Source organism: Helobdella robusta (genome assembly GCF_000326865.2).
Source record: "Helobdella robusta unplaced genomic scaffold HELROscaffold_3, whole genome shotgun sequence".
Lineage (NCBI taxonomy): Eukaryota > Metazoa > Annelida > Clitellata > Rhynchobdellida > Glossiphoniidae > Helobdella > Helobdella robusta.
The window spans coordinates 5,373,668-5,401,265 of NW_008704501.1; the positions used below are offsets into that span (position 1 = coordinate 5,373,668).

Consider the following 27,598-nt stretch of genomic DNA (forward strand, 5'->3'; position numbering starts at 1 on the left):
GTTTAGTTTATAAATTTATTTTAAAATAAAATTTATCAACTGAATGGATATGGCGGTAGGTGATCTGTTAAAATAGGTACTAGTTTTGGCGTTTTACCGAATCAAATTTTTTAATGAATGAATGCGAAAACACAAATCGATCATCTAGAAAGTTAGATAATATTTTCAGCAAACGTTAGAGATAGACATGCAAATGACAATGAACACAGTGCCCGATAAGGTGACAATGTTAAAGGTCGTGGAAAGGGCCTCACACCACATCAAGCTGTCCTGGATGGCCCCTGCGGAGATCAATGGAGAAGCGAAGGGCTACATAATCGAATACAAGGAAAATATTGGTAGTGTCATTTTGATTTTTTACTTTCACAATTATTTTGCTATATAAAATTATTACCGTTACTTATTACTTTTGCTATAACATAAACGTTTTTTGTAAACGACTTTATTATAATTTTTCTAAACAGATCGCGCCACCTCACTGAAGACCGTCATAACTGATCCCAGTCAAACCTACAAGAAACTGTACAACCTGAAGAGCTACACTGAGTATGTGTTTTCTGTGTGGACGTTAAATGGGGCGGGTCAAAGTTCAGAGGCCAATACTTTGGTCGAATCTACCACCACTCCGTCCGGTAAGCCGTTTGAAATTATTATCCAATAAACATTTTGTGCCTTATGATCTTTAAGTTTAGCAAATTATTTATAAGGAAATCATTTTAGAAATATTTTTAAAAATATTACTATTTATTTCTTTTCTGATTGAATCTTTCAATTTATACTTCTGAAAAAAACAAGTTTCCAATTAACTTTTCGAAGTAGTACTCAGTCATACGTATGTACAGAGCTTGTTTGTAGTAATTCATGAAATGTGATAGAATTTGTATGTTAACTTGATGAATAGTTCCCGATGAGCCGATGATCTTAGATATCAAATCGGGCTCCGACTATGCAAACGTCAGCTGGTCACCTTCCATCAAAGAGCAGAAAAATCCTGGCAAGGAGTTCATGGTCGAGTACAGAAAAGAAGGTTTGGCTATATTTTATCTTCTCCTCTACCAACTGCCAACAATAAAAATTTTTCATTATCTTAGTTTATTTAATTAAACAATATTTTAAAATTATTATTTAACAAAACAACATTTTTAAATTAATAATATATCGATTTTTTATTGGTGATAATTTAAGTTTAATTTTTTGTCGTCTATGTCCAAACTAGGTGATTCCTTGTGGCAGAACACGAAAGAGGAACCGGAGCACAATTGGTACAATGTGACGGATCTGGAGTTTGGAGTTAAGTACGAATTCCGTGTGGTTGCGCTGAACCACGATGGCGATGCTATGAAGTCCGCGGTGGAGGAACATGTCATTGGCATCCATCCTGGTTTCTTTTTTTAAATTATTTTCACGCTTCTACATTTTTGTTTTAGGATATCTCTCTCTCTCTCTCTCTCTCTCTCTCTCTCTCTCTCTCTCTCTCTCTCTCTCTCTCTCTTTCCTTGTATATTTTTTTGTTTTCTTTTCTTACCCAACTTCAAAATTCAATTCGTGTTTAACGATCTTAAATTCAATTCGTATTTAACGATCTTAAAAGTTAGGTTTTTGTCGTTTCTTCTACAACAGATTTTGATAAAATTATTTTTCAAAAAGGTTGAGATAAAAATTCAATCTACCTGTGATTTTCTTCTTTTAAAAATTTAACATTATAGCTAAATGATTAAAGTTAACGCAAATATTTAGCAATATTATCAAACAATATAGATTTTTTCAAAATTTTCTCCCAATGAATTACTTATATGAAACGTCGCGAACAGAAACATTGGCGAGCAAGTCATCCTACCTAAGTTGGTTCATACCTCTTCTCGTCATATTCCTCGTCATCCTCATCATCGTCCTCATCATCGTCTCATGCCTGCTCTACAAGAGGAATCGAGGTGGAAATTACAAAGGTTTGACTTTGAAAAATTTTTTTAGTGTTTTTATTTTCGTCATTTAGTAAGATTGTTTAAAAATTTCTTCTTGCCGATTTAAATATCCTTTTTGCTAGGCATTTAAAATAGCATTTATATTGTAGATATCTAAGTTATAAAGAGATTAATTATTATTATTAATATTATTATTATCATTAGATTTAATTGTTCTAATAACTTTTGTGCTATTCCTTATTTGTTACCTTCCCCCACCTTATTTACTAACATTAAGTTGAAGTAACAACGCCCTATCATATGTAGATATCCTAATTAATAAATAAATAGCTATCAAATAATTTTTGGTGCAGATAAGTATATGATTAATTGTGTGTGTGTGTGCGTGTTTGTGTGTGTGCTTAAAAAAGCTTGCATGCATGCTTATAACTTGAATAAAATAAGTTATTCATTTGAATTGCTTGTGAATAAATATATAATCAACTAACCAGCCAATCAACTAATCAATCAACCAACCAACCAATCAACTGACTAACCAATCAACCAACCAACCATTAAATTATTCCGTTTGTGCGTACAACAAAGTCTATGAGAAAGAGAAGTTGCACGGTGTAAAGTATGACGAAGAAGCCACATTCGATGAGTACATTCGATCGTAAGTCTTCATCGCCATCATCAATCCGACATCACTCATCATCATCACTTTCAAAAACTAATACATTATCCCTCATCATCGTCGTCATCATCGTCGTCATCATCATCCTTATTTGCTATAACTTATAATGTTCATTTTGATGGCTTTTGTCTGTTTGTTTGATTAATTATTTTTGATTATCATCCAATTATAGAGTTTACATGTTTCGCCCTTTTATATCATTACCGCGATGATCATTATTATTATTGTTGTTGTTGTTGCAGTTGCTGTTAATAATAGTAATAATAATATAATAAAAATAATATAATATTATTATTATTGTTGTTGTTGTTATTGGTGTTATTATTTTCATTGTCGTTAGTAACAATGATATTATTATTTTTTAGAAGTTTATTTTTTATTATTAAAAATGATTTGTTATTTTATACGCTACCACGCATGGTTATAAACAAGGGAATATAGACGATGACGTATTGTTGACGTCATTTAGAATATAGTCGAATGCTTTAGCGCTATACTAATCTCTTTAATTATTATCACATAAAAATTATTTTACTTTTAAAAATTTGGCATTTATGTTATTAAAATATATCTAATTAAATTTCACTACAAATTCATTTGACTGTTAGACCTCAATAGAAATCGTTGAACAAGTAGTTATTATTATTTAATAGCCAACTTTTTTAGTTTAATATCAATAAATCTGAATTATTATAATAATCATAAATAATAATAATAATAATAATAATTATTATTATTATTAATTATGAACGTCGAAATAATTTTCCAGTGAGAATTCCACTTTTAGAAAGAGCAAGCAAGGTTCTCTAGAGGGATCGAATAAGAGCGGTTCAGAGGACGACGACGGTTCAGATAGTCTGGGGGCGTATGAGGACGTTGACCCGACAAAGTTCAACGACGATGGGTCATTTGTTGACTCTGTTAAAAATACCAACACCCTGGATGTTGATTTGATAAATTTTAAAAATTCTATTAACATGAAGTAGCCCGTTTAAATACGCCTATCTGTCGGTCTGTATATATTTACATTCAATTCAATTGGGTTTATTTATTTATTATTTATTCATTCATTTATATATATATATATTTATTTATTTTGTTTGTTTGTTTGAAAAATCGATTGGTTGTTCTTCGTTAAATCATTTGCCGCGTAGCGTATGTATATATTGCACTGTTTGCTCATAAGGTATGGTACCGTTTTCCGCTAAAATTCCTTTTGGTGCCAGTATAATTAAATGTGATTTGATGACTATACGATATATTTATTTATTAATTTTGTTATTAATACTTTTAATTAATTAAATTATTTAATATAAAAATTATGAATTAAATAAATTAATTGCATGTAGATTAATTAATTTAAAATTTAGAACGCAGATTTCGAAATTACCTCTGTCTTGTGAAAATGTTAATGTCATTCCTTCCAAATATCATTGTACATTAATTTATATGCAGATATGTGTAAAAAAATTTTTTTCGTAAATTATGTAAATTTAGCTAGCTTTTATCAATTGTACATAATGCAATATAGATATCAAAAAATTAGTCAAATTAAACGTAAAAGAAATTATACAGAAAGTTATTTCAGCTTATAATTAATAATAGTTTTGATGTATTTTAGTGATGTTTCTGAAATAAAAAACAAATATGAAATAAAAAACAAATATATACCTTTCATTGCATATATAGGAATTCATTTGAAACATCCACACTTTCCTATACAATTCATCTAATTTATATTATTGATTTTCATTGCGTCGATTATCCAATAGATATTTATATTATATTTAGTTGTTATATATATATATATATATATATATATATATATAGTTGTATAATTCATTTTTCTTTTTAATTTTTAATAATAATTATTTCATTTTATTTTAATTTTAATCACCTTCATCATAATTACAATGTTAATCATCATATTGTTAATCATCGTCTGATATATCATCGTCGTCATCGTGACTAACAGCATTACCGCTTGTTGTAAGTAAGCTTTTTTAGGATGCAATCGCGTTTTTATATATACTATTAATTTATTCATTAGTTTGTGCGTGCGTGTGTGTTTGTTTGTGTGCCTGAATATGTGTATGTATGTGAGTGTGTGTGTGTGTGTGTATGTGTGCGTGTGTGTGTGTGTGGATATTTGTGAGTATGTGTTGTGTGTGTGTGTGTTGGTTTGTTTTTGTGTGGTGTGTGTTTTATGGATATGGTGGTGTTAGTGTACGTAATTGTACGTAATTGTTGTGTATAAAGAGACCAAGTTTCTTTTCTTTACATATCCGGACATTTTTTTGACTAAGTACATTGTCTTAGTACTAATGATAATAATTATTATTCTTGTCTTTTTTCATGGTGATTAGGTTATAGCATAATTTATTTTTATTATAATGACCTAGCTGTTTTTATGAATGGGAAAATGAATGCACTAGTCTGAAATGTTCGAAATATTAAAAATGATTTTTAGGTTATAATCAAAATGTCTTAAGAGTTAAGAGAACAATTGTTAAACTTGAACAAATTATTAGTAGTTGTATTTTAATTTTAATCAAAATTTTATGAAATATTATTAATTTTTGTTAATATATGTTAGAAATATCGTTAAATAGTAAGTTTTAAGTAGAAATAATTGGTGTTACAATGTTTAGCAGCTACGCTTTAAACTAGCTTAGAGGTCTATGCCTTTTATTCTTCATCCTTTTCTTTCAATAAATTTGAACTATAAAATTTTTTGTTTCATGTTTCATTTTTTACTATTTTGTCATTTCTTTTTTTAGTCTTTTCGACTTTCATGTTTTTATTAATTTTGAATTTTCACGTTATGTAATTTGTAGATGAAGTTATGGTTTTCTACGTTGTGAGTCGGGGCAAGCGAAATTTGTTGCACGTAAGGTAACGTATCATCTAATGATTGTACTATGTTAAGTGCGTAATTAACTTTTTAATGATTAATTTTATTTGTTTCTTTTCAATGTAAAAATTTTTTGATGAAATTACCCAACTGAAATTTTATGTTTCTAGTCAACAAAAATATTTTATTTTCACGTTTCAAATGACTGTCTCCTTAGCATGAGAGGAGGTGTTCTGACTGCCATTAACGACGATGATTATAGCAAAATGCAAAACTTCAAAACGTAGTACGATAATTATCTTAAAACTATATTCCACTTTTAATCTTGCACTGAACAGGCATTCCTAACCATGGACAATCTATTTTTTGTTTTAAAATTCTATTCCCCACCGCCATATTCATATTTAAGCCGTAAATTTTTTTCCATTTCTTAATCTAAGTAATTTATGTTATTGAATAATATCAGCATATGATGGGTAGCTTTATGTTGTGTAACATTTATAAGAAGTATATTTTGTTCGTGTTCACCTTTATAAAACATCTAATTATGATTAAAAAATGTATATGACAAATGAAAAAGTTTTGTATTTTGTTTACGCTTTTATGACGGAGTTAATGATATCCAGTATGCTATCACCCATTATATTCCGTACGTGACTATTGATTCTGCAGTAGTAGTATGATTTAAGTACGTCATTATATTTATAAATTAACATATATGTTTATTTATGTGTATGTATAAATATTTATATATTGAATGAATTTGGTAGCTTCAAATTTTTATCTAAATTTTTTTTTTATTCGTTATCAATTTGTCTCAGTGTGCTTTAACTGTCCTCATTATCAATGATGTTGCTCTTAATCTTATTATTATTATTGCTATTATTATTATTGTTATTGTTGTTGTTGTTATTGTTATTATTATTGCAGTTTTTTGTTTTTCAATAAATGTTGTTTTCTATTTGAAGATTTGTTCGTTTCGTATCATCGAACGAATTCGACAATAGTGAGAGAGAGAGAGAGAAAGAGAAAATACAAAAAAGAATTAATTTAATTTTACATTGAATGGTTGGTTTCTTGACAAAATATCAAAAAATACTTTAAAATGAATTGAAAAATTTACAGCCCTGAAGTCATCTATACGAATAAGAGCAAATAATATAACATTGAATCCAACTAATCTATCGTTCATTCTGTTAACAGATCTTGCCTTTCAACTTTTTCTGGCAATTTTATTCTGTTATAAAGATGTAGAAAACATTATACGTATATATTACATCGATCAGTAAGCACTATACAACACACACACACGTACACACACATACACGCATACACACACTGTCATACACATGTTTGTATATGTATGTAGATATAATATGCAATGCATATATGATACAAACAAATATTACAATATACAAATGCAGTGTATATAAACTATATAGGCATTATACATATTTATTTATCCTTTAAGCACGTCCGAACTCATATATAGATGCCAGTTCGTACATGGATGGACCTATTAAATTGGGATGGAACCGCAAGTAAGCGTCGGGGCTTTATAAGATGCATGGACAGTATTCAATAGCGTAGACTCATTGTTCCATAAAAAATATTTATATATAATATTTAAATGATAAATCAGTTTTTATGAATCCAAACTTTTGCGAAGCTAAAAAAAATAACATTGAGAGATTTAATTGAATTTTTAAAATCTATAGAATTGAATCAATAATTAAAACGATTTCGATTTGACTTCAACGTAACGAAAGTAATGGTGGAAAATGCAATGATCATAAAAAAAGCAACAATGAAGATCATTCAGTCGATGTAATCTCTCCTATTTGAATGATGACGGTATGAAGAGGAAAGTTCCCGATATGCCCGCCATGATTTTTCATGCTCCAAAGATTATCTTCCTCCACTGTTTCATTCTGTCATTTGGGGTGATTTACTTGCAGAGTAAGTTCTAATTTTTTGTTGAAAATTATGTATAGATGTGTTTCTTTTTAGAGAATTACGTAGAGATATGTTTTTTAATGAGGCAAAACGTTGTGAATTGTTCGTGAATGTTTTTGTTTCATGAGACCGATTTTTTATTTGAAAATATTCCAAGTTTAACACTTTAAAATTTTTGTATAACATCTCAGCTTTTACAACTGCTAACAAATTTGCATTCAACTTCAAATAAAAGAATTTTGTTAAAACCTAAAAGAGGGATTTTTAGTATTTCTGCGTTGAATGCGATTGAGTTATAAACATTGGATCTATGCAGTGAGAAATAAGAAGAGATAAATAAAATGTGTTTGAATGAACGATCACATACATACATACATATATATATATACGAACAATCATATATGGTACTAGAGATTCGTGCCATATACAATACATCAGATACATACATATTTATATAGATTTACGTACGCACATACAATTCATACACAAACAGTGCGCAGATTATATTGTTTATTTATTCGATTGTTTATATAATTCATACATGCAAGATAGAGGCAGTATAATCCGCTCGCCTGATTTCCTTGCGAATGATGCGTTTTAATTGACTTGAAATGCACCTTCGGTTTCTTTTCCTCGCGCTCGATCGCCCCGATTCATCTGGTCGAAGCATCATATGTGCCTTCTTGGTCAGATGCGTTCTTGTCTCGCGACTGGCTGTTGCATTTTTTCTTCAGCTACATATTATTTGACGATATTTTGTTTGTTGTAAAGATCATACTTAGTTGGCTTGCTTGTTTCTGCTTTCCCGGAAGTTTGTAGATGAGAAGGAAATTTTAGTGATCACGAATGAGTTGATGGTCTGATTTGTACAACGGTCTCACGAACGTCCTGATCTATAAGAACAATGAAAATGTCAATCTTGGTAGCGAACAATTCAAAGTTCATGTATATTAGACTATATTAAAAATTTTGAAATTAGCACATTTCAATTTTCATACATTGCTTTGAAATAAATATAGCGTAGAACAAATAAGAGCACTAAAGTCATGTAAATTAAGTCGGCAATTTTTCATTTTCTAGTTATCAATATAATGAAAGAATGAAAATTACCAATAAATATTATTCCAAAAAACGTCAACAAACTTTTACATTTTTCAAAAATCTACTCAAACACATTCGAAATGCTAACAAACATTTTTAACGTGACACGACGCATAACTGACCGCAGCCAATGATCACATCTCTTACTACGGCACGAGCGAGGAGGCTTACCTCTCTGCTGCCATATGCCACACTGAATACTTCACCGTCAAATGTGAACTGGATGAAATGATCGTCATTCTGAATGCGTTATACGGAAGGATGAGGATTAGCAGGTTTTTTTTTATCATTTCAAACATGCCGACTGTTTGAAGTACTTTTTGAATTGATTTTCTATTTAGATAAATTAATGCACCCAATGAATGGATAAATTTTTTGAATTGCTATTTAAATTAATGCATCTAAAAGATGGATGAATTTTTTGAATCGTTATTCAAATTGATCGCTACTAAAATAGATGTGTACACCGGGATTTCGGATACCTCGGTTGTAATAATGACGTGACCGGACAGATGGATGCATTTTGCTCCGGTCGGAGGAACTGCCACCTGAGAGTTCTCGATGACACCTTTCCAAACGTTCCGCATTGTCACTTTGATCTTAATTCCTACTTGGAAATTGATTTCAAATGCGTTAAAGGTAATTATAGATGTAACACTTCTTTCCATTTTTCAACATTCTTAAAAGTGATTAAAATGATTTATAATCTTCACGTCTCATTTTCAGTTTTATTGCCACAAACAAATGACTGCGACAAAAACTACAAATTTTCTTTTGAACCTACAACATCAGCACTGTCAACGACAACAGACGCAGCAGAAACAACGGCAGCAGCAACAACAACATCACCGTCCAGTGTTTATATCGCCAGTCCATCATTCCTCATGTCATCTAAATTTTCTTCATGCATAAGTCACTCAAATCAAAACAACTCCTCACCACCGTCTTCGTCACCGCTCACAACTTGGTTTCTAACAGCCTCGCCAGGACAACATTTTGAAGTATCGATAATTAATTTTTTCAAAATGAACAGCACAACGTCCAGCCATGGACATTCAAGTTCCCTATCATCTGTTGACTTGAGAGGTTTTGGCCAGTTTTTCTGCCATGCAAAATATGGCCTGATAAGCGAAGGTGATGGCGCAGATGACGGTGTTTACGTATGTGGGGATCAGAATTTGGGGAAAAAGTATTCCATATATGAAAGTTCGATGAATTTTCTTAAAATAATCTTACTGGAAACTCACGTGAGACATGCAAAATCTGCCAGAAGATCTCCGTACCTGCTGCAAGTACAAGGTTTTTTAAGTTTTTCACCTACATATGCACTATTGAGGTCTGATGAATGTAAAACCTTTCTTGATGTTTACTGCCTGAGTTCGCAATGCTTAACAGTTTTAACTATGTTAACGTTTGATACAAAGTTGATTGGCATTCATCGATGCAATTCTCACTAGTAAGAACTTACTTCATGGCCCCGGCGGGCTCTGGAAACTATTCGCCACTGTCAGTAATAATCGATTTCAACCATTTAAGAAAAATACACATTTTTAGGTATTTCTACATTCATTAAAAATGAACAACATCGTGTAGTTGTGGGCTGTCCAGATGAATGGGTGCCGGAAGGGGGGTGGATGGTGAGAAACGAGAAGACCATCTTGTTCGGGTGCAACTACACTTCGATCAGTTGGAAGCTGACCTGCGTGGGTCATGAATGGATGGGTCCGAGATGGAACTGCTCATATGCTCGTTCCTTTGATCTAGGTTGGTTGGCTAATTGATTGGTTATTTTGCTGCTTTGATGGTTTCTAATTTGTTTATTTTATTGCTATTTGATTTTATTTATTGCTAAAAAACTTGAATATATTCATTGAATACTTTAATAATTTTGCTATAAAGCAGATCGGATATTTTGTCTTTATCCTAATTAGTAGCCTATTATTTCGTGAATCATTTGCAGTTGAATGAACAATTTAAATCAGTTTTAATCGAAACTAAACTTTTTGAACCATCAGTCTCCAACTTATCTGACGACCAGATGCAAACGTTCATCGCGTCTGTTGGTTAGTTTTGCAGTTATTTTTATCACAAGAAGTTAACTCAATTGAGATTTCGTCACTGATCATTTTCTCCAACTCTACTGACAATCATCATTTTAAAGTTTTTGTTGTTTAGTTGTGCATACAAATTCCATCTTAAAATTATTACATAAAAAACAGTTTGATTTTTTTTTAAATTTTCTTATACTTATGCGAAAGAAATTTGTGACGATTTGTAAGACAACCTTCTGACTATAACTTTGATTCTGAAATAAGTATATAATTTTTGATTTAATTATTTTTAACTATAATTTCTTTAAATTTTTAATTCATTTTAAATTTTCAATATAATTTAATCTGAGGAGTGCTACTGCTGGCAGCCCTTGCATCGTCCTCATCAATCTGCCTGCTTGTATTCGTCGGGAAAAAAATCCTCCAACTAAGTCGGTATGTGTTCACTTATATTTAAAGTCGGTGTGTGTGCGCGCGTTTGTGTGTGTATGTATGTGTGTGTGTGTGTGTGTGTGTGTGTGTGTGAGTATATAACTTTGTTGTATATGGTACATGTGTTATTACGAACGTTGTGTAAGAATTGATACATATATGTTATTTTTAGCTAACGCTCATTTAATAGTAATTATTCAAAGAGAAAACGTATTTAAAATCAATTTAAATATTATTTTAAAATGTTGATTTAATTCTGAATGATTTGCAGAAAACTTGAAAACCGTCGAAACATTCCATTTCCTCCTCCTCCCCCACCTCGCCATTCATCAGTGCCAACTCTGTCTCCAAACATGTGTTATCAAGCGTCATGTTAAACGTATTCTGTGTACATGTATTTGTATGTGTGTGCGCGCATGTGTGTGTACGTAAATATGTGTATGTTTGTTTGTAAGTATGTAAGTGATGAGCGTTTGAAGAATTTTTGGATAAACCTAAAGACCATAACGCATTATAAACACATTTTCAAAGTATTCATTACTTTTTCTTAAACTGCAAGTTTAGTTTCATATTGATATATCATGTTGATATAGGTTGTATTGAGAGATGCGGTCGACTTTAGCCGAAAAAAATTACTTCGTTTTTGCTGTCTTACGATATAAATATGATTTTTTTTTTATTTTTTAAAACATGCGAATACAAAAATGTCAAAAATAGGTAGATCTCTAAAATCGTTTTAATCAACGTTTCGACGTTATAACTTTTACTTCAAATAAAATGTTTTAAAAGTACTGATCAAATGTTCTTTGCAATGATAATCCGCTGTTCACGCTAATGCGATGTATGGATGGCTTCCATGTATTAGAGATGCCTCGGCAGCCAGCATGAAAGTAAGTTAATCTTTGTCGAAGAATTGAAAAATATCTAATCTTTCTTTCATTTGAATTGAATTTAAATTGTTTCAAATCTATTGATAGCCAAGACATTAATTAATTTTATATCTGGAATTAAATTCATATTAGCTGTGTTGTTTGAAAATGTATAAACTATGATAAAATTAAACGTTAAAAAAATGAACTCAAAAACAAAGACAAACAACAAACGTTGGAAAATCTGTAACCGAAAAAGTTTGTGATCAATTTTTGAGATCTGCAACACAACACCTCTCATCTGAAGCGCACATCAGCGCAAATGTAATTACTTCCCGTCAAACATTCCTTGAAACATAACGCTGCTTGTGAACAGACAAACAAACGACAATTTTCTATTCAATTATAAAAATTTTTTTTGTAAGAGAACCAATCACGTCTTTGTACCATCTTCTAAATCGTCGTCGACAAACTTTTTAACTATTTAGTTTTTAATGCGAATTATATATGTACAGATTCCGTCACATAACGTTCAATCAAACTTCTGAGGTTGGCAAATTTTCGAAACGCTGAACAAGACCGAGACAGCAGTTGCCTACCTGTAACCTTTCGCATGTCATGCCGAACTTGTTCCATGTCTCGTCCGGCGAGTAACTAGCCCAGCCTCTGTTCAGCAGGAAGAAGGGATGCTCCACTCTCGCCTCCACTGTCATCTACTTTGTGATTAGTTTTTCTCTTATGTATTTACTTTATAAATAACATCTATCTATTTGATCTTTAGATAATGCATAGTGTATATTTGTATATATCTTATGAAATGTATGATTATTTTTCATACAAAAATTAGCAAGAGTATTTTTGTAGCAGTTCATTTGTCTATAAAATACTTTAATGAAATTGGCTGAATATATATATAATATACAAATAAAACAAGAGTGGCAAGCTTCAGGTCTAACTTACTACAAAATATTATTCAAAGAATTCATTTAAAAAGGATCAAATTTGTGGAATGTACGTCTTTAAGTTTTCATAATAAACATTTCATCTCTCTCGGATATGAAAAGCTCATCTATCGACCCTCAACTGAGATTTTGTTTGGGTACGCAATAAAAGATATTTAACATTCTACATATTTTTTGAAAATCTTCACTTGAAACGAACCAAACCTGAACATTTTCTTCAACGATGGCAAATCCCAGCATAACTGAATTCATCTCGTGGTTCTCTTTCATATGCATAACGAACATCTTCCGTAAATTTAAATCTAGATCCTTAAAATTTGAATCATCTACGAAATCTCGAGTCGTTAGTTGTTCAATATTTTTCAGTGTTCCGCTTTTTAGTTGCACCTTCGTACCAATCTGGAAACGTTTTTGGTTGACTTCATCCGATGGAGTAGTGTTGTCTCTGTCAAAACTTTGAATGAAATTGTAATTTGACTCAGATACTTTCAAGTTGTGTTGGAGGGCAGCCGAGGAAGTGTTTTGTGTTCTGTTAGAATTATTAAATGATGTGTGATTAAATGCGTTTAGGGAATATTTGAATTGATTTTGAAGAAATGTTGGCGCCGAATGCGCTGACGACATGTAGTTGCCGTAGAAGTGCGGTGTGGCAGGTGTGGAGGGGTGCAGTCTATCATATCGTCGTGCGAAATCGTTGTAACACGAGTAGAGAGATTGATAATAATGCTTTCCATCGTGTGGCGAATTGTTGTTGTGGTCATATTTCTGGTAAATATAATTTTGTGGTGGTGCCGTGCGAAATGAATCGGTGTTGAACGATGTTGAATTAAATGAGGTCACGTTGTGACTATAACAGTTCTGGTTATTTTTGCTGTAATCTGAAACTTTTTCAGCAAAGGTGGAATTCATCTTCTTATCCGACTGCCACATCGCTTCTCTTACAAATAATGATGATTTTGTCTTATCTTGATTAGCAGAACTACAATAACATTGCCAGTGTTTAATACAAAATGTTTTCAAGTTTAATTTTATGCCCTTTATATACGTTGAATACATATATACATATATATATATATATATATATATATATATATATATATATATATATATATTTATATATATATACATATATTATATATATATACATCATTATGAGTAGGGTGAAATATACATTCGCATTCAAATGCTTATTTTTAGATTATGTAGACATATTTGGTATGACTGACTGACATAAACACGAATACGGCGACACAAGTGATGATGTATGCATGTCTCTGATTTTCCTTCCGTCAATTATCAGCAGGTAAGTTTTCACTTGTTTGATAGGCGTGTCCAAGTTATGTTGTGGGCGGAGTCAACGGATCAGTCACAAGAAATTAATTTTTTTTACATATGAACTAATATTATGTTAATCTAAATTATGTTAATCTACTTACTTACTTATTACTATCTATCTATCGCTTTCATATTATGGTCTTGAACTTTTTTTAACTTTATTTTATTAAAAATTAATAGTTTAATATTTTCAGCCTTTTTAGCATCAGTAATTTTAAATAAATTAATTGTGACGGAATGGGATGCCATTTACAAAATACTGACAAAAACAACAGCAACAATAAAAAGTTAGCTGGCTTAATGGTTTTGTATTATATTCCAAACTTTTATAAACATAAATACCTACGCAAATTAGTGCATTTGTCATAAACCAGGTGTGGGCCAATTTTTTGCAGTGAGGGCCGCATTGAGAACTATTTTACCTTTAAAGGGCCGTATATGTACTTATATAGCAAATTTTTTCGACCCGTGGGAGGATTTTTTTAAGGTTTGTAGCTCCTTTTTTGTTCATAATGCCTGAACATAGTGGCTCCTTTTTTGTTTATAATGTGTTTTTTAGGCAAACAAGGCCTCGCGGGCCGCGTAAAATAGCTTCGCGGGCCGCATGGGGCCGTAGTTTGCCCACCTTTTTCATAAACTATCCATCCTAACTATGGTATTTTAATAAATTGTCGAGAACGATGATTTGATAAAGTAAAGAGAAGAAAAATAGATGTAGTGACATAATGTGATGACCATTAAGCTCCCAGGTGATTTAATATCTCCAAGTGTTGTTTGGTCAGCTCGGGAAGGCGTGAAATGTTACATCACGTTATACATTAATGATATTTAATAAGTGCCTACATATGAAATTTACGGACTGAATGACAGATGGCTTCAATCTTAATTATTAATTGTTCATGATTTATTGGAAGTAAGAGATATTTTCTAACTTTTGTGCGTCTTAAAAATGTATATTAGCTGATCAAATGAAGCAAAGCAAGTATATGCAAATAGCATTATGTAGAAACAGCTGAGATAAAAAAAATTATTGACTGACTAATTAATTACAACCAATAATAAAAAAATTATCATTAGAAAAAGCTGAACATGACGAACAAGATAACGAAGATGAAGACGTTAAATAAGTAAATGGAGACAGATGAAAGGCTGGACATATGCATTACTTCTGATGAATATTTCTTTGTTCTCTCCTTTCGCTCCATGATTTTTCATTGGCGATTTCAACTTTCATCTTTCTGAACGATCACGAAATGTATTTTATACAAAATTTTTGCTAGATATTTCTTGTCACGTACATTTTGTATTTTCGATTACAAATTGCTTTTTTTTATAAATAAACGTTCGGCTACTATATGTCAGCATTATTCTGAAAAATTTACTGTACGGTAAAAATAACTCGAAATAAATACGTGGAATGTGCTAATTTAAATCAATAACTCATCTTTTTAGACCTAAATTATTTTAGCATTATTTTTAGATTATACTTTTTGTGTCACAAAAGTGGGCTTTTTAATTAGATGCATAAATTTTATTATTTTAAAATATGAAATTCTGGTATTTTAATTTTGATTTTGTTGATAAATTTTCGATAGGGACATTGCAAATAGAGACAATTTGATAATATAAGTTTCTATATATAACAAGTATCAAAAGCAGAAGAAAAAACAAGAGCAAGAAGAATAGTAAAATTACCATTTTCACTAGGGTGACTATGCATTCTTATGCTATGAATTCTAGTACGGACGTTTCAGTACGGTGAGCCGGTCTAAAACCAAAGCAGGTAGCAAAGAGTGTTTATTTAATACATTTAAAATCTATGTGTATACCATATACTACTTATAGCATATTATACGGCTCAATATATTTGATATTATCATGTGTGTAGAATAAGCATTCATAGTATTCAATATTAGATATATATATATATATATATATATATATATATATATATATATATAGACAATTGTGAAAGATTTTCATATAAGGAAAGATTAAAGAGATGTAGACTGAGAACTTTGGACAAGCGTAGGAAGAGAGGAAATTTTATATGTCGTACAAAGTCATAACGGGTAGATAATAAGATGGATTCATCTCTATTATTTCAATTTACAGAAAATAGAAACACAAGAGGACACAAGTTCAAGCTTTTCAAAAAAAGGGTGGAAAAAAACAAAAAGAAGATTTTTCAGTTCGAGAGTTATTGAGCTATTGAACATTGGAATAAGCTGGACGAAAAAAACTGTAACAGCTCCTACAATGCAAGAGCTCAAAGTTAGACTTGGAAGATTGGGATTTTAAATTCATATTATTAGTCAAAATCGATCCAGTGGTTCTCACACAGAGATATCTCCTGAACCACTGTAATCCTCGTAATGTTATGTTGTTATGTAAACTAAATTATACAGTGCAACATAATGAAAAAGTTAACTTTTAGAATCTAAGGTGCAAATCACCTGTGGCAAATTGATTAGTTCGCTCGATGTTTATATTATAAAATGTATAACTTTGAATTTTATTAAATGATCGTTTCATTTACTTATCAGATCGCTGTCCAGATATGAAAAATTATTGCATTTGGTCTAATTAAACTTTAATTAATTAATTAATTATTAAGAATTGTCATTTGAAATTGTAAATCAATTATAAATTATTTAATTATTTATAATTATACAATTAAGCAAGGAATTTTTCACTAAAAATTTAAAACAAAACTCTCAAAAAAGGTAAAATGTAAAAATCACCCAATTCCTGAAAAATTGTCATATCTTTTTTATCTCATAATTTGAGTTTATTAATTTAAAATTTATTTTCAGCTTAACATTGTATATGTATATCTATATATAATATATATATATAATATATATATATAATATGTATATATATATATGTTTATATATATAGCTATGAATGTAATGTATGTAATGTAATCCATACCCAGACAGAAATTAAAAAGTGAAAGATGGAATCTCTGCTGGAAAATAATCTACCCCAACCTTGGAGTTATGCTGTCACTAATGATGGAAGGATATTTTTTCTCAAGTAGATTGATTGAGAATATTTATGATTAATTTTTTATTTAATATAACCAAATTCAACAAAAATTTCATATAAAAAATATATTAATAGATGAAAAAATAGTAATTGAATCATAATTAATAAGTTGAATTTAACACAAATTTTATCTGAAAAAATATATTGATGAATGAATGAAAAACTATTAAAACACTCAAGTGAAGAAACACACGAATCAACATGGCTACACCCAGTTTGGAACCAGGCTCTCCAAACTGGAAATATTTTTAATCAAGGTTTTGTTTGAAAAAAAATTTGCATCATTTATTTATAAAAAATTTTTGTAAAAGTATCATCTCAACAACAAACAATGACCAGTTTTAAGGATTTCGTTAATTTTTAAAATTTCATTTTTACACAGATACCATAGTTTCTCACATATCTGAAACACTTTTTTCAGGCATACCAACCTTTTGTGAGGTCGATTTCACGCCAGAAAATACAGTCTTTTACATAGAGTTAGTGGTTATTTTAATTAAATTTGAAAAAATACGATCTAAATTGTTTATTTTTGTAAATTTAAATTCATAAAAAATTGATAGTCACAAAGCCAAGATCACGTCATGGCAAATTCCTGTAGTTTCTGTTGAGAATTCCGCGAATTGCGTGAATCCCAAACAGTTAGATCATCACAATCCTTATTTAAATTTTTTTTAATTAAAAATTTGACTTTTCTTCATTTTGATAACATCCTAAATACCCCATAATATTTTTAAATTGCAGAGAAAATAAAAGAGGAGGTTCATTTAAAAGATCTGTAGGTTTAAGTTAAAAATGCTTTCCAATTAATATTAATGTTGATTAGTCTGTTTTTTTTTATTAATATTATTGGGGTTTTCTTCATTATAAATTAAAATATTTAAAATCGTTAATTGATATTTCCGTTTAAATCAATATTTTTATTTCTCTATATGATAGAAACAATGACTCTCAATAAAGTAAAAAGTTATCAAATGCAATAATGAATTAACCATTTTTTTATTTTGTTTTTCACAAGAATTCAGCAAGAAGAAGTCTTAAGCAAAAGTAAACATCCTAACATTTTTCCGATCGGCAGTTTTTGTAGTGACAGCTTAATTTTATTTAAAAATTTAACATAGTCGCAAAACCATTAATTGAAAATTGATGACACAGTTTTAAAGGATAATTTTAAATTTCTAAGGGCTCCTGAAATCAAGAGGAACAGAAAGGCGCCGGTGATAGAAAGAGGATGGTTGTACAGACAGGTTTGTTTGTAATCTGTCTGCCTAGTTGTAAGCAGTTTTGTATGTTTTTCCGTTAGTTTGCTCGTTGAGTTGTATGTTTTTCTCTTTTACTTTGTTTGTCTGTGTACAGTCGTAAATTAAGTTGTATTTTGTTTTGTATGTCTGCTTGTTTGAGTGTCTATTCAGTTGTTTGTTCTGTCAGCATGTTTAACCGTCCGCCTTTTAGTGCATGGTCGGGCACGTCGCTTTGTGTACTTTTAATATTAGCTTTTGGGATTATGAAGTTTTTGTCTAGTTGTCAACTTAATTTAATGCTTGTTGTTTAAAACATTGTTTGATTGATTGATTGTTGAATAATTAAACAAACAAACGAATGAATGAAGGAAGGTAGTTTGGGTCCAATGAAGAACTGGAAGAAAAGGTGGTGTGTCTTATCTGATTTGTGCCTCTTTATCTACAAAGGTTATTTCCCTTAAACGTTCGAAACAATTAAATGTTACCTGTTATTACTTTGAGATGGTTGAGGCATTGTTAGGAAATTACGATACTCTTAGGTGAGAGTAACGACAGTAGACATTTTATACAGATATAGTTGTTCAATACGAATACCAATTCATCTGTTAACTTTGAGGACGTCAGAGCTTAGACGTTTTCGATCGATCGATCGATCGATTGATTGATAGATTGATACAAAATTATGCGATTTCATTATATTTGTTAGAAATATTAATTTAAGTAATGTTACTTCATTTCTATAAAAAAATAAGTGACCTACAAAAAAGTAAGTTACATGAAACAAATTGCATAACGTGAAATTTTTAAAAATGAATAATTGAAGGATCGGAAGAGGGCGAGATGCTGGCATCTGTCCTGCTTCCCAGTTACAAGATCGTTCCATGTCCCAAAGATAAAAATAATCAGAAATTCGTCATCAAGGTATTTGCGCGATAACATTTTTAAGCATCAATAATCTAATTAATTTTTTATTCTTATAATTAATTTATTATGCATCATATTTTATTTACGCGTGATAAAAATTGCAGGCTGAACATGAAAACATGAAGTCTGAATATTTTTCATCGGAAACAGTGGAAGAAGCTGAGAAGTGGCTCGACGTTTTGACACTGGCTGCAATGGCCGTAAATGAAACAGATAGCAACAACAACAGTAATACTAACAACAACAATAACAATACTAACAACAACAACAATAACAGTACTAACAACATTAATAACAATACTAACAATAACAATACGAACAACAACAATATCAGTAGTAACATTAATAGTACAAATAACGTTAATACAAGTAAAGATAATATAAACAAAACCATCCTCGCGAACGACTTAACAAACAACATCATGCATGAATATGAAGGCAACAACATTAAAAATGTAAAAGACAGCAATATTTCTCTTCATAGAAATTTAAATTAGTGAATTGATCCGGCAGATGTGAGCCAAAATGAATGGGTTGTACAAAAATTTTTTCGGTTACTTTTTTAAAAGCCAGTCTAAATTATCAATTAAACGAAAGATATTTCAGTTTATTATTTACGTTTTCCAGTTTGAGGTTGATGCAAGATTCAAATAATGAGCCGATAATAGGAACAATATTCGGCATGCCACCAACGCAGGCAGCAGCAGACTTCAACTCCGGGAAAGTGGTGTCCAGACCAAGAACATCGTTCCATTCGCAGGCCGTCAGCAGTTGGAGTGAGGATGTTGATTCACAGAGAAAAATTGAAGTTTATCAGACAGATGAAGTGCGCGACAAGAACTTTGTCTCAACAACGACGCAGCAACAGCCAACACCGCGACAACAAACACGAAGTATACACGAGCAACATGTGCAACAGAAAATTGAAATACCTTATCAACAGCAGCAGCAGCAACAAAAAATATTGCAGCAACAACAAGTACCACAGCAACAGCAACAACCAATATTTCAACAGCAAAAAACGCCTTACATGAAAATACAACAAGAAATGCAGTATCACCAACAAATCCAGCAAGAAATACCGCAAAACCAACAAATGCCAAAAAATCAACATATGTCCCAAACGCAACAAATGCAAAACTCACAACAACACCTAGACATGCAACTGCGAGCTCAGAAGCTAACGCCTCAGCAACCACCAAGTCATCGAGAAAGGCAGCAGAGTAATAATTTTGATGAAATGGAGCATCACAACCACATGAGAAGCATAAATGATGGCAGTCGATTTCAAAATGAGGCAATCATCAACAACACCCCTATTCGCTCACAACACATACACCAAACACCCACATACATGATGCCACGGGATACTGCACCCATCAATCACATCAACACCGACAACGTCAATAGTAACAATATCAACAATAACAGCAACATCACTAGTGACCCGATTTTAAGACACCATGACATTAATTCCGATGAAATGTTAGATGAACCGGAAACGTTCGAAGTGTTTGATTCAAATAGTTTTGAGAGGGTGAAAGAGTGGACGGCCCAACAAAATAAATTTCTCGACGTCGACAAAAACGAAAACTACAAACCTGAAACTCTCGCTCTGAAGGATCCAACTGATGTCGTTGACTCGGCAGGCGTCATTAACCAGTTCAATCCTTATCAGACTCCGTACAACGACAATCTGCCTACTCGAGCTACCAAGTATAACTTTTATGAGAAAAATGCTGCAAATGAAAACGTCGATGTTGATGGCAAAAATAAGTTCAGAAATTTTCAATATGCACCTGACTTACAGAACGACTTTAAAAATAGTGAAGATTACAAGCAACAACTTGAAAAAAACTTGAATGGTTCTTTTAACAACTCCAAACCATTTAATCATCCTGCTCAGTCTGGAAAGAACGGTTGCAACTACGACAGAAATGAATTAAATCTTCAAGATATCTTTGATGATGATGCCAATTTTCCAGCCGCAAATTTTTGTAATGTTGAGGATGTGCAATATAAAGGATCAAATAAAAATTTCAAAATGTCTGGCGCAACAAACTTTGCATCATCAAAAGTACAGAATGATAACTTGAATAGAACATTTAAATCAACCAATAAGCAAACGAACTTCAATCCAATGAACAATGAACAACTCTACCTACCAAATCACCAACATCACCGTCCCACAGAAAGTGTTCAGGCACAAAAAACTGAGATGAATCACAAGAGACCACCAAACTCGTGGAAAGATAACGAAATCCTTCTTAAGCAAGACATTCTAACGGTTATTTATTTTAAAAATGTTTCCTGCTACGTTTTATTAGAGAAACTATAAAATTTTGCTAACAACGTATGAAAAGGATTTCATAGATTTAGCAATCTAATATATTTCAATCAATAAAAATTTAACATTTATTGAACGGTCACAAAATTGTGTGAAGGAAATAACAACCTGCTTCATCAAAATTGCAGGTGGACGTGGAAAAACATCTATTAAATAGTGAAAAGTTGATGTCATCAGCCTTCCTCTTACAAGCGTCAGACCAAGTAAAAATTTGTTATTATTGTAAAATAAGAATTTCTATAATCTTATTTCATCTAACAGCGTTTTCGGTTTTAACAATTTTAAAAAAATTTTAGTCAGACAAAATTTTGCAACTGCTGATTCAACTGAGAAGAAACCAAGGTGCCCTTCATGAATCTTCATACAACTTGATGTCGTGCAACCTTCAAAATCCTGATCAAACGTCAGTTTTATTTTTCTTTCTTATAGTTTAACCATTCTTTCTTTTTTTTATGCATGTTCCAAATTATATCTAACAATTAAATAGTAGTAATTAAGTATTCGAAACTGAATTATGATAATTTCAGAGGAGAGACTCAAAAACAAATTGACATTATAGATCATCAAATATCAAAAATTTCAAAAGTTTTACAAGAACTAGAAGTACGTTTAAAAACTAAATCATTGAGTAACCAGATGACGACCCTGCGAGATTCTAACAACAATTTCGAGATGATTAAACAAAACGACGCAGAAAATACGCCTTACAATGCTCGATCATTTAAAACATCCATTAATGTTCACACAGCAAAAAGCAATTATGAAGCAGCTGAATTCAGTGACAATTTTCCAGGATCTCATATGCAAAACAAGAGCAGTATGAACTCCCCTGGTGCAGGAACCAGTCGACAAATCGTACACAGTAAAAGTGAAGGAACGAGTATAAAAAACCAGGACATCACACAAAACTCAACTTACTTTGAAACGAATTTAGATTCCATGGAAACTAAAAACATTGCCAAATTCACATACGGAATGCTGCAAAGAGAAGCATCAGTACCGAAAAAAAGTTATGCAAACTATCAGAACGGTAAACTTGACGAAAAAGTGTCAAATGATCGGCGTGTAGACATCATAAAATATGTAAACGATTTGCCCAGGACAATAAATTTAGGCCATCAAGCAGTTACAAATGCAAACAACAGTGCAGGATCACAAATGAATCAGGACACAAACTACGTAATACTGAACCGTAGAAGCAGCAACCGCGATGTTCAACCGCTGCGCAAAACTCTATCAAGCGATGTCCAATCAAGCAATGTTCAGTCAAGCAACACAGGAATTGTTCGGATGCATAGACAGCAGTTAGACCAGAGTATTCAAAATTCTGTCAACATGTTTGAATCACACGCAGTATGTAAATTTTTTTATTTGTAAAATTACCGTTCGACTATACGCCAAATTTAATAACGTTGATGATAAGTAAGTTATTTTTGAAAATATTGAAGAAGCAATGATTTGTATCAAGGAAATTTTAAAAAGGTAATAAGCGTCCTTATCCCATACAGATCGGAAAACGTTAATAATTATTTGTTTATAGTTCAATGGAGCAGTGTTAATGTGTTCCTTGATATTAAAAGTTGTTAACATTGTATAGAAACCAATTATCACAACATAAGCAGAAAATTCTAAAAAATTCAAGTCACAAAGATGAGAAATGTTTGACTAGTAATTAAGCTAACGAAAGCTGAATTAAACTCGCTAGGATTTTTTACAGCTAACATAACATCGGTTCATTTGGAAACGAAACATGTTAAGATTATACGTTCGATTATTTTGACTTTTTCATACAGAATAACACCCCTCATTGGGCTAAAGATGAAGACAATAAAGGTGGGTAATAATAATTATTCTGTTAATTTAATCGCTTGTAATATTTACCCACATATTTGGTCTAATAGTACAATATTGAATTTATGGCGTCGTGTTAATTTGTTGACAGAACAAATACCCACAAGATATTTTTCTAGAGAAGGTAAAGATGTCAAGCCTAACAAAATAGGCAACCTAATAAGAAACGCCAAATCAACGCAGGTTCGCTGATGGATAAATCTAACAGGCGTTTTTGTCTTGCTAAATCTATTAATTAATTAGTTAATTAATTAACAATTATACAGGATCTAAAAAAGTATAATAATAATGACGCTGACAATTTAACTGATGATGAAAACCGTAATACTGGCTTCCGTGACCGAGAGCATGCAAGAAGGTTATCAGGTATATTCACTCCAAGACCCTTTTACAAAAGCGAAAGTTCTAACAACATACATAAATGTGGTAATTCTGCAGAAAATGATGCCTTGGACAAATACGCAGTGGTAGTATTTTTGGTGCAGTTTTGTTCTAATGATGAAAACTACAGAACTGCATTACAAACAATAACTAATGTATTGTTAATCAACACTTATCCAGAAAATGAAGGGAAATGATTCTGAGAAACATGCTTTCTACAATCAATCTGAATCACCAGATGAAAGAAATCAAAGGCAAAATAAAGCTGAACAACTGAAGAGATTGGTAGCAGCTCAAAGGTATTCGTTAGTTCAATAAACTACTCGTGTTAAAAATTTGTTGAAGATAATTGGCATACTGCTTGAATCAAATTTAAAAAATATTGTTTAGATCGAATATCTTATTAAAAATACCATTTGAAGTTTGACGCAGTTTAGCAGGGAAGAATTAACGTCACAAAGTGGTGACCTGAAACAAAGAATAGAAGATGAAAAATTGCGAAGACAGCAGATGCTTGGTGTGAGATTGAATATTGCTCGTCAAGCCTCATACAAGGCAAAAAGAGGTTTGTATGACTCGTAAAATACTGTTTTTGCCTTTGTCAGTACTTATTCGAGACATGGGAAAGCTGCTGTTAACAAATTTATTGACATTAATCATGATGTATTTTTTTATATAAAACAGGATTCTGAGATACATATCTTTCGTTTTCATCTGGAGTTTTAGCTTATCTTAAAGTAATGTCAATCACTCAAAATATGTACGTTCAACAAAGCAACTTGTATGACGCAAATGTTTGCTCTAATACTGAATTTTAAAATTTTTTACACTTTTGAATTTTTTCCTGCCGATTTTAATTCATCCTAAGATATACTAAATTTATCAAGTGAAAGATCACAAATTTTTTAAAAGATCTGAATAAATTCAATCATCTTACACGTCGATCTTTTTCATCCTCATATGCTCAGCATAAAATTTCCCTAAATTTAAAATTGATAATTTTCATCATGTTTCATTATACGTCAGGAAAATTTAGCTACTTTTGTCTTGTTGAATATTTATTGTGACATTTTCATCATTTCAAACGATTAAACAATTAAGATTAATTGAATTAGAGACATTTACCCAACTTGTTAACTCATTTTATTTGTTATTCGTAGGTTGTACTTTATAACTAATCATCATGTTTCTCATCAATTGTACCAAAAAACGCGTTTTTCTGTAATTTTTAATACCAAATATTTTATCTGTTCGAATGTTTTATTTCCATTTTTATAATTATTTCCTTCATTCACGCAACATGTTAACACATTCCATTTACAGTTTCGGTACTATTTTATTTTAACAATTTTAGGTTTTTTCAATTTTTTAGTTATATACAAAACATTTTACTGAATATATTTATTTTTAAATATAAACTAAAATCTTTCGTTTGACGTTTGTTTGATTGCAATCAGTGAATAGCACCTGGGAGATATTACTGGATCAAATATTTCAATCAAAAATGCTGAATGCGTATTTTCCTGTTGAATAAGATCAAATAACCCATATAAATTACTAACTACTAACTAACAACTAACAAAATAGTAAAAGAAGGTTGACTTGACCCTTGAAACAATTTTTATTATATAAACTCACTTGTTCTAAGAGAAAGAGCAATCGATCAAGTTGAATAAGTGCTTCAATAACAGGACCCATGCATGTCCTCAGTTTATAAAACGCAAAATATTTATCTTTATGACTACTATACCTCAAATAATAATCTGATATTTCAGCATCAGATATCTGAAAATAATTTTTAACGGTTTAGAAACATTTCTATTCAAAAGTTATAATTTTTATGAACTACTGTAATGTCCAAGTTGAGTTTTTGAATGGCCTTGTTAACATATTCATTGAAAGAATTAACTTTCTTGTTCAGTTTTCCTACCCTCAATTCAATTTTATTTTTTGGGTTGCCTAATTTTTCAATGAGTATAACCTGCAAAACAGCTCTCCAAAACAATGTGTCTGAGGGAACCTAGAAAACAATAAGTTTTTAAGTAACAAAATTAGAGAATCAAGATGCAAGCTTAAAAACAAAAAACAGTTTTCATCGCCAGATTAATTAGTTAACTATGTTAGATGGAATATTTCTTTTAAAATGGTGTTTGTAAAGTCGTACTAACTGTCTGGTTGACTCTGAGCCTATCTAATGGCTGAGATGCTAGTGATCGAGCATTTTTACCCAGGTGGAATGATCTGTTTCGTAAATGGCTACTCATGGGAAATCCATAACCATCTGTCAAAGATGTAATTCAGGTATCAGTATTAAAATCTCACAAACAAATTTAAAATTTCAGTTGAAAAACTTCACAGAATCTCAACTCAAAACAACCAAAATTCACACAAAAAATAGCAACATGATAAACCTTGTTTTGCAGCATTATCATGAAATTCCTTTGAAGGAAATTCTTCTGTTAAGAGATTATAACAGCAGCCGACCAGGCATAACACTGTTGCCCTATCAGAATCAACAAACAAGTTCAATATGTGAGATGAAAGATCACCACATGCATGCAGAGCTGTAAACATCATTTCATCTGATGAGTCATTTTTCTTTTCAAGTGATTTCGATCCAAAATGATTTTTGAAAGTTTTATTTATTTCTGTGTAGTTTGTAACATGTTCACAAACAGGAATAAACTGAGAAGTTTCACAATGTTTTATTTTACATTTTTTTTTCTCCCGATCATTATCATTGACCTAGATTAAAAGATTGTTAAGTACAAAATTACAGTGAATCTATCAAAAGCATCTGCAAATTTTAACACAAAAATATGACAGTTGCCATCCCATTTAAAAATTGAATGCATAATATCTTTTAATTACCAATGTGTTAATTTGATTTTTCAAAGTTTTGTTCCTCTTCATAGCTGCTACATCTCTTCCTGGTTCTGAATCAATGCCTAGTACATCAAATTTGTACAGTGCTAAGTAGCTACCAAGATAACCCAGACCTGATCCAATGTCAATCACCTTGGTTCAGTTATTTATTACATTGTTCAATATTAAGTTGTTTACTGATAAATTATTTCATTTAATATAACACCAACACTTTTTATATTATAATTATTTGCAAGATCACTGCATAAATTTCCCATAACTTCAACCTCATGGCACTTTTTGAATGACATTGTCTTTTGAATGCTTGCTTTACTGTTACACAAATTAATCCCCATTTCTTGCTTCAATGCATCAAGAGATTTTAATGATGCTATGGAAGGGAGAGTTCTTTTAGATATTTCATTTAAAAATTCTTCTACACCAATATTAATGAAAAGAAGGTCAGATTTTTCTGAAACTGTGTCTTTAAAATTATCCTGCTTGTTGATGAAGCACTGATTCAGATTGGAGCTATCATGAATTTTATTGTCTTCATTAATCAAAGTTCCAAAAAAATTATTGGGAATGTATTTGTCCCAATAACCAGATATCAAAAAGTCATTGTTATGCAAATTAATGAAAACTGAATATTTGTTGATAAATTCAGTTAAATCATCCACATCACTTATGACTTGTTTGGTGTAATCATTTTTTGAAACCTTCATTTCAGAACAAATTTTTTGGATGTTCAGGTCCACACCTTTCAGTTATTGTTAT

At 31.1% G+C, this 27,598-nt stretch overlaps 4 protein-coding genes across 4 annotated transcripts; 2 read left to right on the top strand and 2 right to left on the bottom strand.

Annotated features, from left to right (window-relative positions):
* Nucleotides 1-187: 187 nt before the first annotated feature.
* HELRODRAFT_161528 (hypothetical protein) lies at nt 188-3,584 on the top strand (the record flags this gene model as incomplete). Its single annotated transcript, XM_009021437.1, has 7 exons — nt 188-338; nt 465-632; nt 902-1,027; nt 1,217-1,381; nt 1,812-1,946; nt 2,508-2,577; nt 3,368-3,584. 7 exons carry the CDS (start codon nt 188-190, stop codon nt 3,582-3,584), a joined length of 1,032 nt encoding a protein of 343 aa, XP_009019685.1.
* Nucleotides 3,585-7,308: 3,724 nt separating this feature from the next.
* HELRODRAFT_161529 (hypothetical protein) lies at nt 7,309-11,732 on the top strand (the record flags this gene model as incomplete). Its single annotated transcript, XM_009021438.1, has 7 exons — nt 7,309-7,411; nt 8,637-8,784; nt 8,967-9,148; nt 9,488-9,808; nt 10,064-10,273; nt 10,525-10,572; nt 11,710-11,732. 7 exons carry the CDS (start codon nt 7,309-7,311, stop codon nt 11,730-11,732), a joined length of 1,035 nt encoding a protein of 344 aa, XP_009019686.1.
* A 704-nt stretch (nt 11,733-12,436) lies between these two features.
* Nucleotides 12,437-13,228, bottom strand: HELRODRAFT_136991 (hypothetical protein; the record flags this gene model as incomplete). Its single annotated transcript, XM_009021439.1, has 2 exons — nt 12,437-12,574; nt 13,028-13,228. Coding segments are annotated over 2 exons (339 nt in total), but the record flags the coding sequence as incomplete, so codon positions are not given.
* Nucleotides 13,229-25,374: 12,146 nt separating this feature from the next.
* HELRODRAFT_65351 (hypothetical protein) lies at nt 25,375-26,530 on the bottom strand (the record flags this gene model as incomplete). Its single annotated transcript, XM_009021440.1, has 5 exons — nt 25,375-25,479; nt 25,595-25,741; nt 25,803-25,976; nt 26,125-26,237; nt 26,359-26,530. 5 exons carry the CDS (start codon nt 26,528-26,530, stop codon nt 25,375-25,377), a joined length of 711 nt encoding a protein of 236 aa, XP_009019688.1.
* Between the last annotated feature and the right edge of the window lie 1,068 nt (nt 26,531-27,598).